At 33.8% G+C, this 15,884-nt stretch overlaps 1 protein-coding gene and 2 long non-coding RNA genes across 3 annotated transcripts; 2 read left to right on the top strand and 1 right to left on the bottom strand.

The window, feature by feature from the left end:
- Positions 1 to 2,947: 2,947 nt before the first annotated feature.
- LOC7478857 (probable galacturonosyltransferase-like 7) lies at positions 2,948 to 4,887 on the bottom strand. Its single transcript, XM_024595932.2, has one exon. The coding sequence runs from the start codon at positions 4,283 to 4,285 to the stop codon at positions 3,182 to 3,184; it is 1,104 nt and encodes a 367-aa protein (XP_024451700.1). The 5' UTR covers positions 4,286 to 4,887; the 3' UTR covers positions 2,948 to 3,181.
- Positions 4,888 to 6,166: 1,279 nt separating this feature from the next.
- LOC127904980 (uncharacterized) lies at positions 6,167 to 7,240 on the top strand. The gene is made up of 3 exons (XR_008058487.1): positions 6,167 to 6,514; positions 6,608 to 6,683; positions 7,094 to 7,240. It is a non-coding gene; the product is annotated as an uncharacterized LOC127904980 (long non-coding RNA).
- Positions 7,241 to 7,433: 193 nt separating this feature from the next.
- On the top strand, positions 7,434 to 9,676 carry LOC127904981 (uncharacterized). Its single transcript, XR_008058488.1, has 2 exons — positions 7,434 to 7,531; positions 9,281 to 9,676. It is a non-coding gene; the product is annotated as an uncharacterized LOC127904981 (long non-coding RNA).
- Positions 9,677 to 15,884: the final 6,208 nt, after the last annotated feature.

Below are 15,884 nucleotides of genomic sequence, written 5' to 3'. Positions count from 1 at the left end.
ACTACGTGTTGATCCCAAGTACAAAGTTGTTTTTCATAAATTACATAAAATGAAATAAAAGAAAGATAGAAGCAAGAATGACGAGGATTATAAAGAAAACAAGACTACGCGTTAAGCCTGCATACATGTAGGTCTAGCTGCTAGACCTAACAATCTTATGGCTCAGCTATACGTTAAACCCAAGTAAATGTGGGTCTAGAAGCTGACAGACCCAATAATTTGTGGGCTCAACTACGCGTTAAACTCAAGTACATGTGGGTTTAGCGAGTTGTCAAACCCAACACCCCTATGCGCAGCTACGGGCTGAGCCCAAGTACATGTGGGTCTGACGAGCTGTCAGACCTAACAATCTCTAGGCTCAGACTACGTGTTGAACCCAAGTACATGTGGGTTTGTTGAGCTGCCAAACCCAACAATCTCTAGGCTTAGCTACGTGTTACGTCCAAGTACATGTGGGTCTAGTGAGCTATCAAACATGATATCCCTGAGTTAAGCATCTCATTGAGCCTAGGTAAATGTAAAACTAATGATCTTTCTGACATTCCTATCAGGCCACAAAACTCTGTTTATTTTTTTTCTCATGACCCTTAACATAAAATGTTAAGGTCAAGGGTACTCATCTCTCTACATTCCTAGGTGTAAAGTTTTTTTTCAAAATGACCTGCCACTTATCCTGCAATAATAATGTGTAAGGGATATTTATCCTTCTTTAATGCATGTGTCAGAGATATTTTTCCCTCGCTAATTCTATCAGGGCACAATAACACTTAAGCCTTTTACAAAAGGACAAGACTCGTGGACTATAAAGACCCTATAAATCCTTCAATAAAGAAAAAAATTCACAAACTTCATTATTTACTGCATATTTATTTTCAGAGTCTCTCCTTAAAATATCATTGTTTTTTCTCTCAGAAAAATATTTATTTAAATATTAAAGGATTCCCAACCAAAAAAGATCTTTTGCAGTTATTGATAACCGGTCATAATGACCAATAAAAAAAATCAAATTATTAAAATGAAAAAATTAACTAATTATTAAAATGTAGCGTTTACCTTCTAAAATTTGCTACTTTCTTCGTTTAGTGTCGGCAGTAACGTTGCGAATCATTTCTTGTTCAAAGTACCATCATCCTGGACAATGTCGTGAGACATCCAGTCGAAGTTTATTATAGATTATATGCCGAGGGACCGATTTGCTTTGTTTTGTTCTGAGTGTTATATTGTGCTAATTAGAGGTAAATTGGATGCGGAAGGCAGCCATGTACCTTTCATGCGTGAACCGACTGATCATGACATGCTATCAGCCTTCTATAGCCTCTCGACTCTCTACACCTCGATCGAAGCATGCAAGATTGCTCCTTTTTTTTTGAACTTCAAAAAAAATAAAGCACACATCCACCTTCCATGCCACCCACATGAACAACCTACCCTCTCCAAAAGCAAAATAAATACTGAAAATCTCGTGCATTCCGTGGTCTGGAACACGTACTTCCTCTCTTCTGGAGAACCATCTGACCATGTCAAATCTCCATTGAATAGACTATATATCTCAATAAATTAACTTACGTTTTCAACCATTTGTGAAGCAAAGCTGTCAAAGTCAGATTCATCTTCTCTGTGATTTCATTAAACACCCAAGGCTGTTGCCAAGTCTTAATCAGCATTGCTGGCATTATACAATGATGTACACAAAAATATCTCATCTGCAGACGGGCAGCCTACAATGGAAATACCCAACGAATACCAAGTTTTTTATTTCCATAATTAATACGATAGATTAAAGAGAGAAAAAAAAAACAACCCAATAATGGTGTTGGACTAACCACATGTAACCAGCTGATTCCAGGAGAGTCCAGGCAACTGGCCACGTGTGATGCCAGGGCAAAAGGAATCGGTCCCCCATCCCTACTTTGGACATTTGCTACGCAACAATGACATATGGGTCCCTCTTTCGATGCCACAAAATAAATTTGATCACCCAACTTCCAATCTTTTTTTATACGTACATTTCTTCAAGTCGACTTGTCGAAAATTAAAAAAAAAAAAATATACATACAGAAATAAGACGTGGTTGCCACCAAAATGCGCAACGGGGCAGGAAGGAGAGGTGGTTCACAAGTCCTCCGCCGCTGCCACCAAAGCAAGGCAAAATACAGCCCATGGAAAAACTTAACTCCAAATTCTTCCAAATTAGCTCCGACGGCCGGCACCACTCCCTTGGTTTGGATACAAGGCATTCGTTTTGGCCATTACACAAAATGGACGGCCGCCTAGCAAACAAGTTTTGGCTCACATGCCCCAGCCCATGGCCCCTGCCCTTTTTGGTTCATTACACTCCACCTACACGCATGTAAGCTTATCGTTCAAATGTCTCTTTCTTCCTTTTTCTTACTTTCATTGCTACCAGTAGAGTGTCTCTACAAATATTCTAAAAAATGGGGTGCAAAGAGGGAAAACAACTATTCCAAGTCCCTTTCCCAAGCACTGTTATACATAACTCACATGGCCTCCGATTCGTCCGAAAAGAAGACAAAAGCCGCCCTCCGTGTGCAGTGTCAAGTGTGCACCACATTATCCCATACCTTCTGACTCTCACGGTCTCACCACTAACCTCACGGGCACTACTAAAAGGAAGTGAGTACTAAATAAAGAGAAGAAATTCACAGGAAATTAAACAAAGCAAATGGTGCCCGATCAGACCAGACCGACACCGACACCGACACCGACACCGAACAAATTTACAATTGCAATTTGCAATTGATCTAATAATTTAATGGCATTAAAACACGCAATTCGGACACTTCACTGCTACTATTTGTCTATTCCATTCAAGATGAACTGTCTCCCTCCATAGGAGAAGGACAGCTTTCTCCCTCTTTTTTAGCAGATATGTTCTGTTTTGCACTAATTGCTGCAACTTTTAACTACACACCAAGATGCACCACCGTAACAAATTGAATGCCGCCCTTGTTTTTATTTTTATTTTTCAAAGGCAGGAATGATAGAATAGAATACAAATCGCCTCAGAAATGACTTGAAATTAAAACTAAAAAAAAAAATGAGGTCATATGAAGAACAAATGCCAAAATATGAGAAATTATAAAACAAAAAAATAATAATTAATTAACAAAAAACGTTTCCTGAAGGGTAATTAATTTACCGGCGAGTAGAGTAGAGTTTTTCAAGGTGGGCGTCCGTACAAATCGTATGGTGCCCACAGTGCATCAAGAGGGCACGGTTGCTTTGAGTCGAGCCTGAGCCACGGCTTTCCACTACCTGACCAATGCAATAGACTAACCGGACCCGGATGCAAGTCCCGGCAACTCCCTCTCACATTATCACCACCTAACCCATGTTGGTTCCACCGGTGCTCAATCGGCGCCACGTGTCCCGCAAACACCAAAAGATACGACGGCAACGAACCCAGCTCATAAATCCGGTGACTCTTCTGGATCTCCATCCACCTCTCAATCCGCTTCGTGTACCCGGCCCATCTCCATTTCACCAGATCTATCACCATCACTCCAGTGTTAAAGTAACAGGGTTTCCGCCCCCGAAATGTCCCTGAAAACCGCTTGTCGGACCAGAAATCCGCCGTGAAATACTTGGTGAAGTTGGCGTGGCAATATTCCGGAGCTCCGATTATTCTAGAACCCAAATTAGTAGTCCACAACTTTGCAATATCATCAACGACAACTAGATCAGAGTCCAAATAAATCACTCTTTTAACACATGGCTCAAGCAAATCAGCCAGATAATTCCTAGCGTAATTGAGTGGCTGCTCCAGCGCTTGCCTAACTGAGGTGGAAATGAGGCTGCGAACAATCTCCGGATCGAAATAATAAACTTTGAACTTCAATTGAGGGAAAGTGGATCGAACCAGGGATTCCAGATTGGTCTCAGATACTAAAAAATGGAAGAACACATTCTCCGGACACATTGAGTGCTGCAGAATTGAGTGAACAGCAGCAACTGAGCCACGAAGATACTCCACGTCGAGAGTAATCGCTACGTGGACCAATGAAGGATAACAGACACTTGTTTTGCCTCTGCTTTGGTGGTCGGAGAAGCCGCATTCATCAGCATTGCGGAATATAGTCGATTTTCGGAAGGATAGTTGGGTGAGGGAATCGGCAGGGGAGAGGAGAAGGGGGAAACGGAGATGACCGTCGAGATTGGAGGAGTGAATGGCTTCAGCTGGAGGGAAGGATTGGAAAGACGGAGAGAGTATAATCATGACAAGAGCGGCAGAGAAGAAGCCCGAAAATCGTAGAATCCAAAGCATTTTCGCACCGTAAATCCCTCTCCTCCTCCTCTTCTTCTTTGATTTGAAATCGAACCGATCTGCCACTATTGAGATAAGGGACGATCGAAGGAACGCCAAGGTTCCCTTGAGGTCCGCCAGGCTTGCTTGGTCTACACTCTCTGTAGCAGCAGTCGATGGGTGGATTAAATGAAAGGAAACTTTCGATTCTCTCTCCCCCCTTTTCCTTTCAAAGTAGTACTACCGTGAGAACGAAGCGACTACAAGAATCCATGAAACGAACCAGGGGGCACAATTGGACCCCTGGTGCTAGCGTGCGCCACCGTGAACTCTACTCCCCCTCCCCCACCTTACCTGTACCCTATCCCTCAATAAAATGAAAAGAGAGGAGAGGAGAGAGAAGAGAGGAGCAGGGCAGAGAGAGAGAGAGAGAGAGCGGGGCGCTTTGCCTTGCTTTGCTTTGCTTCTCTCTATCCAGCTTAGCTTTGCTTTGCTTTGCGTTTTCCACCATAGATAGAAGGCCAACTCTCTAATTTTATAAAAGAATAATAAGATGCAATAGTAAATGGTGGCAGAAGAATTTTAGGAAATAAAAATCTGTTATCTACGATTTGATAAATGAATATGTTAACCGTATTTGCATTGCAGGGAGAAGTGCTCTTCTTTTAGAAACTAACTTACAGCTGTCCTTTTCTTCTATCACAGTTACGATTGTGTCCCTAGACCTTCTTTGTGCTCGCCTGTCCTTCCTCCTGTTGTTAACCATTTATCTTGGTTCAATTTAGTCTTTGATGAAAGAAAAGAATGTGCGATTATTGTAAATGCATACTTCTAATTAAGAATTTAATATTTTTATTCAATAAAATAAAATAAATATTATATAAACCAATAAATTATATAAAAAAAATCTTCATCGCGGATAAATTAATTTAAAATAAGTTCATAAATGAAATAATTAATATATAAATAAATAAATATATTTAATGATAAGAAAATGATTAGAAGAATTCAATAAAATAATTGATATATTTTATGCAATAAATGTTTAAGAAAATTTGAATTTCTAATGAAAATTCGTAAATTAATTATTTTTACAATATCAAATATAACTTTTATGCAGAGTCTCTTAACCACAATTATTAAACCCGGACCGGCCCGCGCAGGTCAACCCGATGGTTGGACCAGTTCAGGTTTGTTAAAAGACCGGCTGGTGCAACAACCCGGCAAAACCCAGCAGGTCGACCCATGACTCGGGAGAATCCGGACGAGACCTGATGTTTTTTTTTCAAATGTAGTTTTTCTCCTATACCCCTCTTTTTTTATATTTTTTAAATTGGTTATTAACTTTTTTTAAAGTTCACTATATAAATATTAGAAAAATATTTTATTTTTTCAATGTGATATTTGAAACTCTTTAGTATATATACTCTATGTTTCCAGTAAAAAAGTTATTTTTCCAATGTGGGATTTGAAACCCTTTCATATATATACTCTATATTCACAAGAAAAAAGTTATGTTTTTTCAATGTGAGATTTGAAATCTTTTAATATATATATTTTATGTTCCCAAGAAAAAAGTTATTTTTCAATGTGGGTTTCACATATTCTATGTTTACAAGAAAAAAATTATGTTTTTTTAATGTGAGATTTGAAACCCTTTAATATATATACTCTAAAGAATTTTTTTTTTTTTCATAAAACTTAAAATTTTATTTCTTGACCGGTCAATCACAAGTCATGTATGATAACTATTTACTTGACTTATATGTTGTCAATTGAAGTTTAGAATAAAAACTTGTTATTTAGGCAGCAACAATATAATTTATGCGAAAAATACAAGAAATATTAAATGAAGAGGTCAAAACTATAATTAAACATAAAATCAGCCTACAAGAGGCTGTTTCCAGCAGCAATGGATTTTTTTGGAGAGAGAGGGAGCATCTCTCCTTCATTTTTTCAAAATTTCCTTAGGAAATTCACTAAAATGGAGAGATTAAGTGAAATGATGGAAGAAAAGAGTGAAAGGAAGGATCTATTGGCAAGGGTTTATAAGAAATAAGAGAGAGAAAGTGGCAGCTAGAGAGAGAAACAAGAATTTGAAGAGGGAGAAGAAGAAGAAGGTTGGAAACCTTGGAATTATTGTTCAAGCATGATGGCTGTGGTTCTGCCTTTTCCCTTGGTTTTGTTGTTCCTCTTTCATGTATCCTGGCTTCGATGCGAGCTTGGGCGTCTTTTTGTTGTTCTTCACAGGTTTAGTCTCTTCGTTGCCACCCTTCTTTCTTGAAATTATTTACTACAGTTTCCAGCACTTGCAAAAAACTTAAACAATGATAGCCTTTTCAGCTGGCAGTTGAGGTCCTTTTTGCTGGTCATGACTATGCCTCTTTCACCACTGTTTTCTTGCCAGCTCTAAGAACAAGTTGGTTTGTGTTTTTTTTCCTTTTTTTTATGCCTTTTTTTTTTTTTTTTTTGTTAGCTTTGAGATGGTTTTCCACCTTTTTTTTACTCAACATGTTTTTTTTTCTGCTTTGTAGCTTCTTAGGTTGAAAGAAAAACTCGTTTTTGTAAGCTTTCAATGCATCTTTCGAATCCTTTTTCGGCATTGCTAATTGTGCATGTTGTTTTTGGCTTTTTAACCCATTGCCTCTTTCGTTCGTCAAAACAAAACCTTTCAAGGGTTCTTGAACAACACTTCGGCATTTTTGCATACCTTCGATACCTTTTTTGCTTTGTGTACACGTAAACATGCCTACTTATTGTTCAAGCATGCGATGTTCTTCTCTGTTTTATGATTTTTTGTGTTGATACACTGTTTCTGGTGGTGTGCAGACATATTAGTGAATTTCTGACCAGCATTCTTACAGAAAAGGATCAACGTAGGCAAGGTTGGGTGGTTAGTGTTCCTGCAAAAGAAAAAGGTCGTGAGAAGCTACGTGGGAAGTGCAAGGAATGGATTTAGAAAGTTCTTACTGTTTGCATTTTTACATGGAAGACGACTGTCATGTTTTTGCTCATGCATCGCGAACCATTTGCGAGATTGGAATTGATGGACGATCGACAAAAAATGCCCATGGAGGAGGCAGGCACCTTTCCTATTTGATTTTGATTGTTCATATGCTTCTTGCTTGGAGATACTGATTTGTTTTCCCTTGTTAATCTCTTGCAGGTTGCTTTGAGTTTTGAAGCCACTAGTTCACCTAACCTTGAGTGGGACTCCTAGTTAAAAAACCAAAAGATACAGCCATGAAAATGAACTAGGAGAGACAGGTATGACAAGAGTTTTTATCAAGTCAAGATTGACATCAACATTAGAACCAAATAATCAATCCAAATAATTATGTTTATTCGGGCACCGGAAGAAAGCAGAGTGTGGACATGGATGTTCAAATACTAAAAGATTTTTTTTTTAATTAATACTTTTTAAAAAAATTTCAATAACTTTTACATTGAATTGATAAATAATTAAACTTTATCATTTGTTATTGTTTATTTTTTACAAGGTTATCTTAGTCTCACGAGTTTTATCAGCTAATTAACCTAAGCAGTCAGGTCATTTATTGTCTTTCTAAAAAAAAAAATTTAAATTTTATTATTTAACAATGAGTTTATCAGGAATTGAGTTTTATAATTTATTTAATTTGCTTTTTATGAGATTATCATAGTCTCATTATCTAGATCATGGACTTAGTAGATTAACCCGGGCTGGCTCATGTTATTTTTTTTGTCTATTTTTTTTGAGGTTATTCTGGTCTCATGACTCAAGTTTATTGTGGTTGTTTTCTGTGTTATTTTTTATTGACTTTTTTTCAATTTATTCTTTCAATATTAGGTTGATTGAGAATTAAATTTTATAATTTATTTTGATTTATTTTCTATAAAATTATCATGGTCTCATAACTCAAGTTGATTGTGGTTATTTTTTGTGTTATTTTTTATTGACTTTTTTTCAATTTATTCTTTCAATATTAAGTTGATTGGGAATTAAGCTTTTTCTTTTAATTTACTTTCTATGAAGTTATCCTGGTCTCATGACCTGAGTCGTGGATTTGACAGGTTTACTCAAGTTGACTTGAGTTTTTTTTTTTTAATTTCATCATTGGATTGATTGGAAACTGAGTTTTATAATTTGTTTTGATTTGCTTTATACAGGGTTATCATGGTCTCATGACCCAGGTTACGGATTTGAAAAGTTAACTTAAATTGAGTCAAATCGATCTAATATGTTGTCATCTCAATATTTAAAAAAATGATGTCATCTTGAAATGTTTTAGGTCAAATTATATTTTTGTCAGTTATCCAGATTGTTTTTGGACTAGTCAAGTCGATCGAGTTATATCGAGTCAACTTCTTCACAATTATTTTTTTCTACTAGAAAAATATTAGCTATGCTTGGATTTTTTTTTATATTAAAAAAATTATCTGACATGTAATGTTGCACAAACCAATAATCTAGTTAATTTACTATGTGTGCAAGTGACTGAATAATTGTATAAATCTATATTTTTTTACTTATTTAATTATTTATACATAATTAATGATTTGACTATATTATCATAATTTTATTTGTGTTATCAAGTTGTTATAATTGTTTGAACAAAAATATTAAACAATTTCGTACTCATAAAATACTTAACTTAAATATGATATAATTTTTATAGTGTTTAATTATTATTTTTTTCAATTTTTTTATTCATTAAAATTGAATTTAAAAGATTTCTATCTTGAAATTAAATCTAAAGGTAATAAAATGTTATAATTTTAACGTGAATAAGATATTCACATTTGGTACATTTAAGAAAAAATGTTATAATTTTACTATTTAAAATAGATTAGATCACACGAAGTTTTCATACAAGTTAACGTGATGGTTCATACCTAACCTATGATTAGATCACACGAATTGAAATAAAGAGATTTCTCAGTTACTTTGTATTTAGATGGTATTTGACATCTTACTATGCATCAGAGAGTATTCTACCTAATTAGGTCCTTCACCAAGTTTTTTTTTTTTTTTAGTTTAACGTGGGTGTCCAGGCCAGCTTGCGCGCACCTCGACTAATCCCGCGGGTCCTGAAGTTAACGACCATGTAAGCCTTCAGTGGCCATCATATGAGTAACCACAGGGCTTGAACCTGAGACCACAGAGGGAGTAAACCTCTTGGTCCCAAGCTCTTACCACTGGGCCACCACCTAGAAGGTTTCTTCACCAAGTTTCTTGATAATGCTAGTATTTGTGCCAACGATTAATTGATTTAAGTAGATGAAGAATAATCATTCAACCCCAATCTCAAGTGCGAGTTATGTCCACTAGCTTTTTAATTAAATATAATGTTGATATTCGATTTATTCTTTCAATGTATATATTATGAATTTTAAGTTCATCGTAAATGCAATTAATTCTTTTTTTTAACATATGCTTAGAATATGAAATGCACAATATTGGACATGAATATGTATATGATGAAACAATATTTTATTAGTATATCTTTATATATAAAAAATTTGGATCAAGAAAAACATATGGATATAAATTTTCTAATTTTTTAAGTGTGTAGGACTAGCATGCACTAGCATAAAACACGCTCAAATTGAGACGCATTGGTTCTAACGCTAGCCAGACCTATTCAAAATTGAGTCTGGCAATGCGTCAGGCCCAAGTATATTAGATCTGACGCTGGCTAGACCCAAGAGATGGGTGAGTCTGGCACCTTGTTAGGTCTAGCGCTAGCTAGGCCTAACCACGACTTTGGCCTAGCAGTGTGTCAGGCCCATGCGTGTTGGGTCTGTCGCTAGCCGGATCCACCCATGACTGGGCCTAGTAGTGCGCTAGGCCTAGGCGCATTGAGTTTGGCACTGGCCAGACCCAAGAGTCTAGCACCTTGTTGGGTCTGGCGCTAGCTAGGCCTAACCATGACTTTGGCCTAGCAGTGTGTCAGGTCCATGCGTGTTGCGTCTGCCGTTAACTTCAGGGCCCGTGGGATTAGTCGAAGTGCATGCAAGCTGGCCAGAACACCTACGTTAATAAAAAAAATTATTAACCCTGAGGGGTATAGCTTAACTGGTCAGGTCCTAAGTTTGCTTCCTAGAGGTCACTAGTTCGAGTCTCACAAACTTTAGGGCCACTAGAGGCTTACATGGTCGTTAACTTCAAGGCCCATGAGATTAGTCGAGGTGCACATAAGTTGACCCGGACACTTACGTTAATAATAATAAAAAAATCTAGTAACAATAAGAACTTGAAAAATATTTGTGATAAAATTCAAAAGTTACAGATTTGTAATATTTTTTAGTTGATTTATAAATTTTTTTATTTTATTTAGAAATATTATGTTATTTTTCAATTTTATTTAGAATGTTTTGTACTAATGGAGTTATTTAACTTGTATTTGAGAATAAATTGATTATTTATAAATAAAATTTTTATGTGAAAGTTTGTTTTTATTTTTGTTTTTATGATACATTTAGAACTTATCAATTATTACTTACATCTTTAATTCTAGATTCATTATAATCGACTTTCATCCAAAATTTATATTTTTTATTTAGATAATCACTTTTAATTTAATTTTAATTTTTTGAGTTGTATTCAATTTTAGTTATGAAAAACATCATGGTTGAGAGTGGTGTAACTTTAATTTTTTGGGTGTTTTTTAAAATATATTTTTCTTGAAAGAAATATCAACTTAATTTTTTTAGTGTTTTTAAATGATTTTAACATGTTAATATTAAAAACAAAAAATTATTTTAATATATTTTAAAATAAAAATACATTTAAAAAAAAAAGTAATAAATACTCTCTTTGCTCGCTTCAACAAAATATCGAGACAGTTGAAAGAGGAAAGTAGAAAAAGCTGGTCTATATGAAGGAAAGCCACTGTCCATACATGAGGAAAACACCAGAAGTAGTCAGGCTTTTTAAGATGTTTTGGCATAGGGAGTGAATGGGGGTTAGTGTAGACCAGCTGGCATGGTCAATCCAATAACAAAATTCCAAGTTTGATAGAAGTGTATCCAGTGATGTGACGGTCCCATTTACAAAATGCAGGTGCACGGTGCACCTGCGCATTCCGGGCAGCACAGCTACTCCAATGATTGTCCTTGTGAAGCGTGTCCCACGGTGAGCACCTTTTTTACAGTCCGTACGATTCGCACTTTCCCGTCCAGCTCAGCCAGTCCGGACTCAATAGTTATACGTCATATTATTAATATATATTTATTATTAATAAAAATTTAATTTATTTTTAATATTTCTATAATATTATATTAATAAATATAATATTTAATTTATAAATCTAGAATAAAGATAAAGTTCATAAGATAAATATTTTACATAAAAAATTATAAAGTTGTTATAATTATAAAATTTTTATTACATCAAAACATTATTCCTAAAATATTTTTTGTCGATGTTGTCTTAAATATTGGATATTTATTAGAGCTCTCTCTCTAGTTGTTCTCATAAACTGAGGTATAAAAGATACCTATAACTAATATATAGGTGTTTGTTATAAGACATGTACACTGAATTGGCCCGTATGAGGATTACATATGGAGATATCACTTATATCTATGGAAAGGCTTACGTGACAGCTGTGTAAGTGATCGTTAGACTTAAAATCACTTAGTTATTTTATATAAAGAATGTTATGTTTTGATCCTATTACATGTTATCTTAATCGAGGTAACAAAGAGGCGGCCATTAGAGATATCATGAACTATATGAAGGTACTTGAGTGATCAAGAGAGGATTCATCACCCTAAGTGAATTAGAAAAAATATTTTATCTGTTCTCAAACAGTATTGATTGAGAAATCGTTGACCAAGATAAAATGAGATTTAAAAACAGTTTCAAATCTTATTCAAACGATCAATGACTATTATGTTGAGAACAAACATGATTTAACATGATAGACATACTCTATGCTTTAATGTTGAATCAGAACATTATTGATGAAATGATATTAATTACACTGAAAAATCAGTTACTAAGAGGTTAAGTCAAACCACTAATGATTTTTTTAATATTTGAGCGATCAATGACTATTAAGTCAATAATGTACTTAATCTTCAAATATAAATTAATCAATTGTTGGATTGATAATAAATTAATAAATTTAATTCTATTTAATTAGAATTATAGTTTATATTTGAGTAAACATATTAGGAACCTAATAGGTCACACACATTAAAAACTATTAGTCATAAATTAAACTAAGATGATTTAATTAAGTATGACTTGATTAAAATATATTTTAGAAATTAAGAAATATAATATAATTAATACATGAATTATATTTCTAAACCTAGAAAAATCAAGTAAGGACTTGATTGATTTAATTTCTAAAATTATCCTGAATTAATATATGAATATTATTCAAGGGACAAATTGATATTTTGTTAATTTATATGATTTTTCAGATTTCTTTATAAATAGTAGGCTATGCCTCATGTTTTTGAGAGGTTGTCTATTAGACAGAAAAACTACGTAAATCACAGAATAAAGAGCTTGCACTCTAGACATACCAATCCTCTCTCCTAAATAGGGATTTAGAAGATTTCTTACCGGTGGTTCGTGTGGATTACTGTTGGAGGCCAAACAATTAGACGACTTATGGTTTGCGACAACCCAGCCTTTAAAGAAATATTCAAAGCCGAAAAAGATAAGATCTTTAGATAATAAATCGCTAAATAACTCTAGATCTGTCTGACGGAATCCTAGGGACTCTCAAATAATTTTTTTTATTATTTCCGTTGTGTGTATGACATTTAGGAACTCAACAGTGGTATTAGAATCTTCGTTAGATAATTAGAGTTGTTGATTACATGTTTTAATTGTTATTAATGTTAATTGTGAATTAATTTTATGTGAAAAAAAATTATTTTCCCAAAAAGTGATTTTTTTATCTCATGATTTAAAAATAAAAAAAAAGATTATGGCTACTGTTCTGGCTAGATCAAGCCAGATTTTTTTGGATCTGGCCGGAATCCACCATCAAATTAAAAAAATGGTTGTAGGCGGTTGCAATAGCCACCAGTGGCGACACCACAATCGCTGGCAAGCCTAGCTATGCTATGCACACAACCAGTCATCGCGGACAGAAGGCCACATCAAGGCCATGCGCTGTTAGAGTTGCCATGGGCACTAATACGCCTAGTGCCAGATTGGGGTAGCGCGAGGGTTGCTGCCTTGCATTGCCACCAAGTGAAAGTGGCAACACTACTGCCAGAAGATAGGGGCATAATCACAATTATGCCTCTAAGCTTTGTTTAGGGTTTTTTGGTGTAGAATTACGATCCTACCCCGTTAACTTATATCTAATTACTTTTAGATATATTTGAGTTTATAATTATGATTTTAGCCCTTCATATATAAAATAATGATTTTATATTAAAATTAAAATTATAAATTAAATTAATTATTCTAATTAGATTAGGATTGAATTAAAATATTTAATTCCAAATTTTATAGTTTTGTCGTATCATATCCTAATAGGATTAGGATTTAATTAAATAATATTTTAAAAAATGGTTTTTATAAAATAATGAGTGTTTTTTTAAGCCAAAAAAATTTATTTTATTAATCCTAAAATAGTTTAGGATATTAATAAGAATTTTAATATGATTAATTTGCTTATTAAATTTTGAAAAATGTTTTTCATGGAATTTATGTTGAATAAAATTTGTTTTGTTTGGAAAATTATCAAATTAGATTTGATTGAATATTTCTAAGTGTTACAAATATTATTTTATAGAAGCACATAAAGCCAATAATTAGAATTAAAACATGCAATATAATTTATTATGCATATTAATATGTTATTAAACATGATGGATGCTTATGAATATTAAAGACCAATGTGATTATGTTTTTATGATTGAATGATTGTAATAATAAATAGGGTTTATGAGTTCAATCTTTTATCTATTTTTTTTCTAAGTTGTAAAATTCTTTTCTTATCTAATTCTCCTTGAATGTAATTCTCGAAGTTTCTTATACAATTATGTAAATATTATGTAATTTATAGATGTGTGGATTTATAAAAAGGTGTCGTTTTTGCTCCTTAATTAAAATTAGGTTTCACCAAAACTTCAAATTTTGTAATTCCATTCCAGCACTTTTTACGCTTCAGTACTTAGTCCTTTTATTTTCCACCAATTTTCACCCTTTTCTATCAATTGCTTCAATTTTGCCCTTGACTGAATTACCATAAGCCCTCTGATTTTTCCATTGCTTTCATTTCAATTCTTGGTTCTTTGATTCTTCATTTTTACGCTAATTTTGACTCTTAATTTCAACTTTCTCCTTCAATTAAGCACGTAATTAATTTTTTTAACTTGATTATTTATTTCAAAATCATCATTGAACTTCAAATTTCTTTCAATCTTAGTCAAATTAAATCAATTTAAGCTATTTTATCAATTTGCACTTCAATTCAAACCCTCAATTGAGACTCAAAAATTTTCAAACTCAATTGTTGCATGTGCTACTTAATCATCGGTTTAGTTTCAACATATATATATTGTATTTTTTTTATGAGTTTTCAAAAAAAAAATTGAAATAAAAAAATTAAATAAAATGAAGAAAATAACAAAATGATTAAAAAATAACTAAAATGATTGAAAAACATATTTTGTGTTTTGGATTTTTCTGGTTTGTTAAATCTCATATATATTTTTTTTTACTAAGAAATAGTTTAAAGTGTGATTCGATAATTTTTTATAATTTACCGTTGTTTTTTTTATTAACATGGCTGTCCGGGCCACCTTGCGTGCACTTCGACTAATCTCATGGACCTTAAAGTTCACGACCATGTAAACTTCTAGTGACCATTATATTAGCAACCACAGGGCTCGAACCTGAGACTACAGGGTAGCAAACCCTTTAATCCCAAGTTTTTACCACTGGACCACCTATTAGATGGTTAATCTACCATTGTTTAATTTAATGGTAAGGAGTATTTTTAAACCAACCTGTGCATCAATGGAGGCTAAATCTCCTCTCTAAATGATTTTAAATAATATACATTCAGACCAACCGTTTAAAATTATCTCAACATTTCACTCAATTTGACGTGGAAAATTTCAAGTCACAGACTATATTAAATGTATTTTTTTTTATAGGAAGGTTAAATATAATTAAAAAGAGATAGCTATTGCTTTAAGAAAAAGTAACAGGAGGATCAAAGACCAAGCCCATCTCAATAAAAGTCGGGTGTACACTTTGTAAGGGTGACAATATTATTATTATTAATAATTTTATTTAAAAAAAAAACTTGTAAAGGGTGTCTGTCTGTCAATTATGCAAGATAGTTTTCAACTAGTTTTTGCTAATCGTCACAATGGAATTCTTGTTCCCATTATCGTCCATTATATGCCAGAAAATGACCTAAAGTTAGCCCATTACGCCCAAAAAGGATTCAAATTTGTGCATCCATTATCGCCTGAAGGACTACTCCCAGAAGGAAAATCGTCAAAGAGTTTATAATTACCATCACCATGGCAAGGGCAGCATTTCGTTCAAGCTAATATTTGAAAAAACTAGAGTAATTTATGATAACAGAGCAGGTAAGATGTTGCTTGTCAACGGGTTCCTTTCTAGCAGCAGTCGCAAGATTATAGA

The sequence above is a fragment of the Populus trichocarpa genome, chromosome 2, assembly GCF_000002775.5.
Source record: "Populus trichocarpa isolate Nisqually-1 chromosome 2, P.trichocarpa_v4.1, whole genome shotgun sequence".
Classification (NCBI taxonomy): domain Eukaryota; kingdom Viridiplantae; phylum Streptophyta; class Magnoliopsida; order Malpighiales; family Salicaceae; genus Populus; species Populus trichocarpa.
Note: the sequence above shows the minus strand (reverse complement) of the source record. Positions and strands in the feature narration are given on the sequence as shown.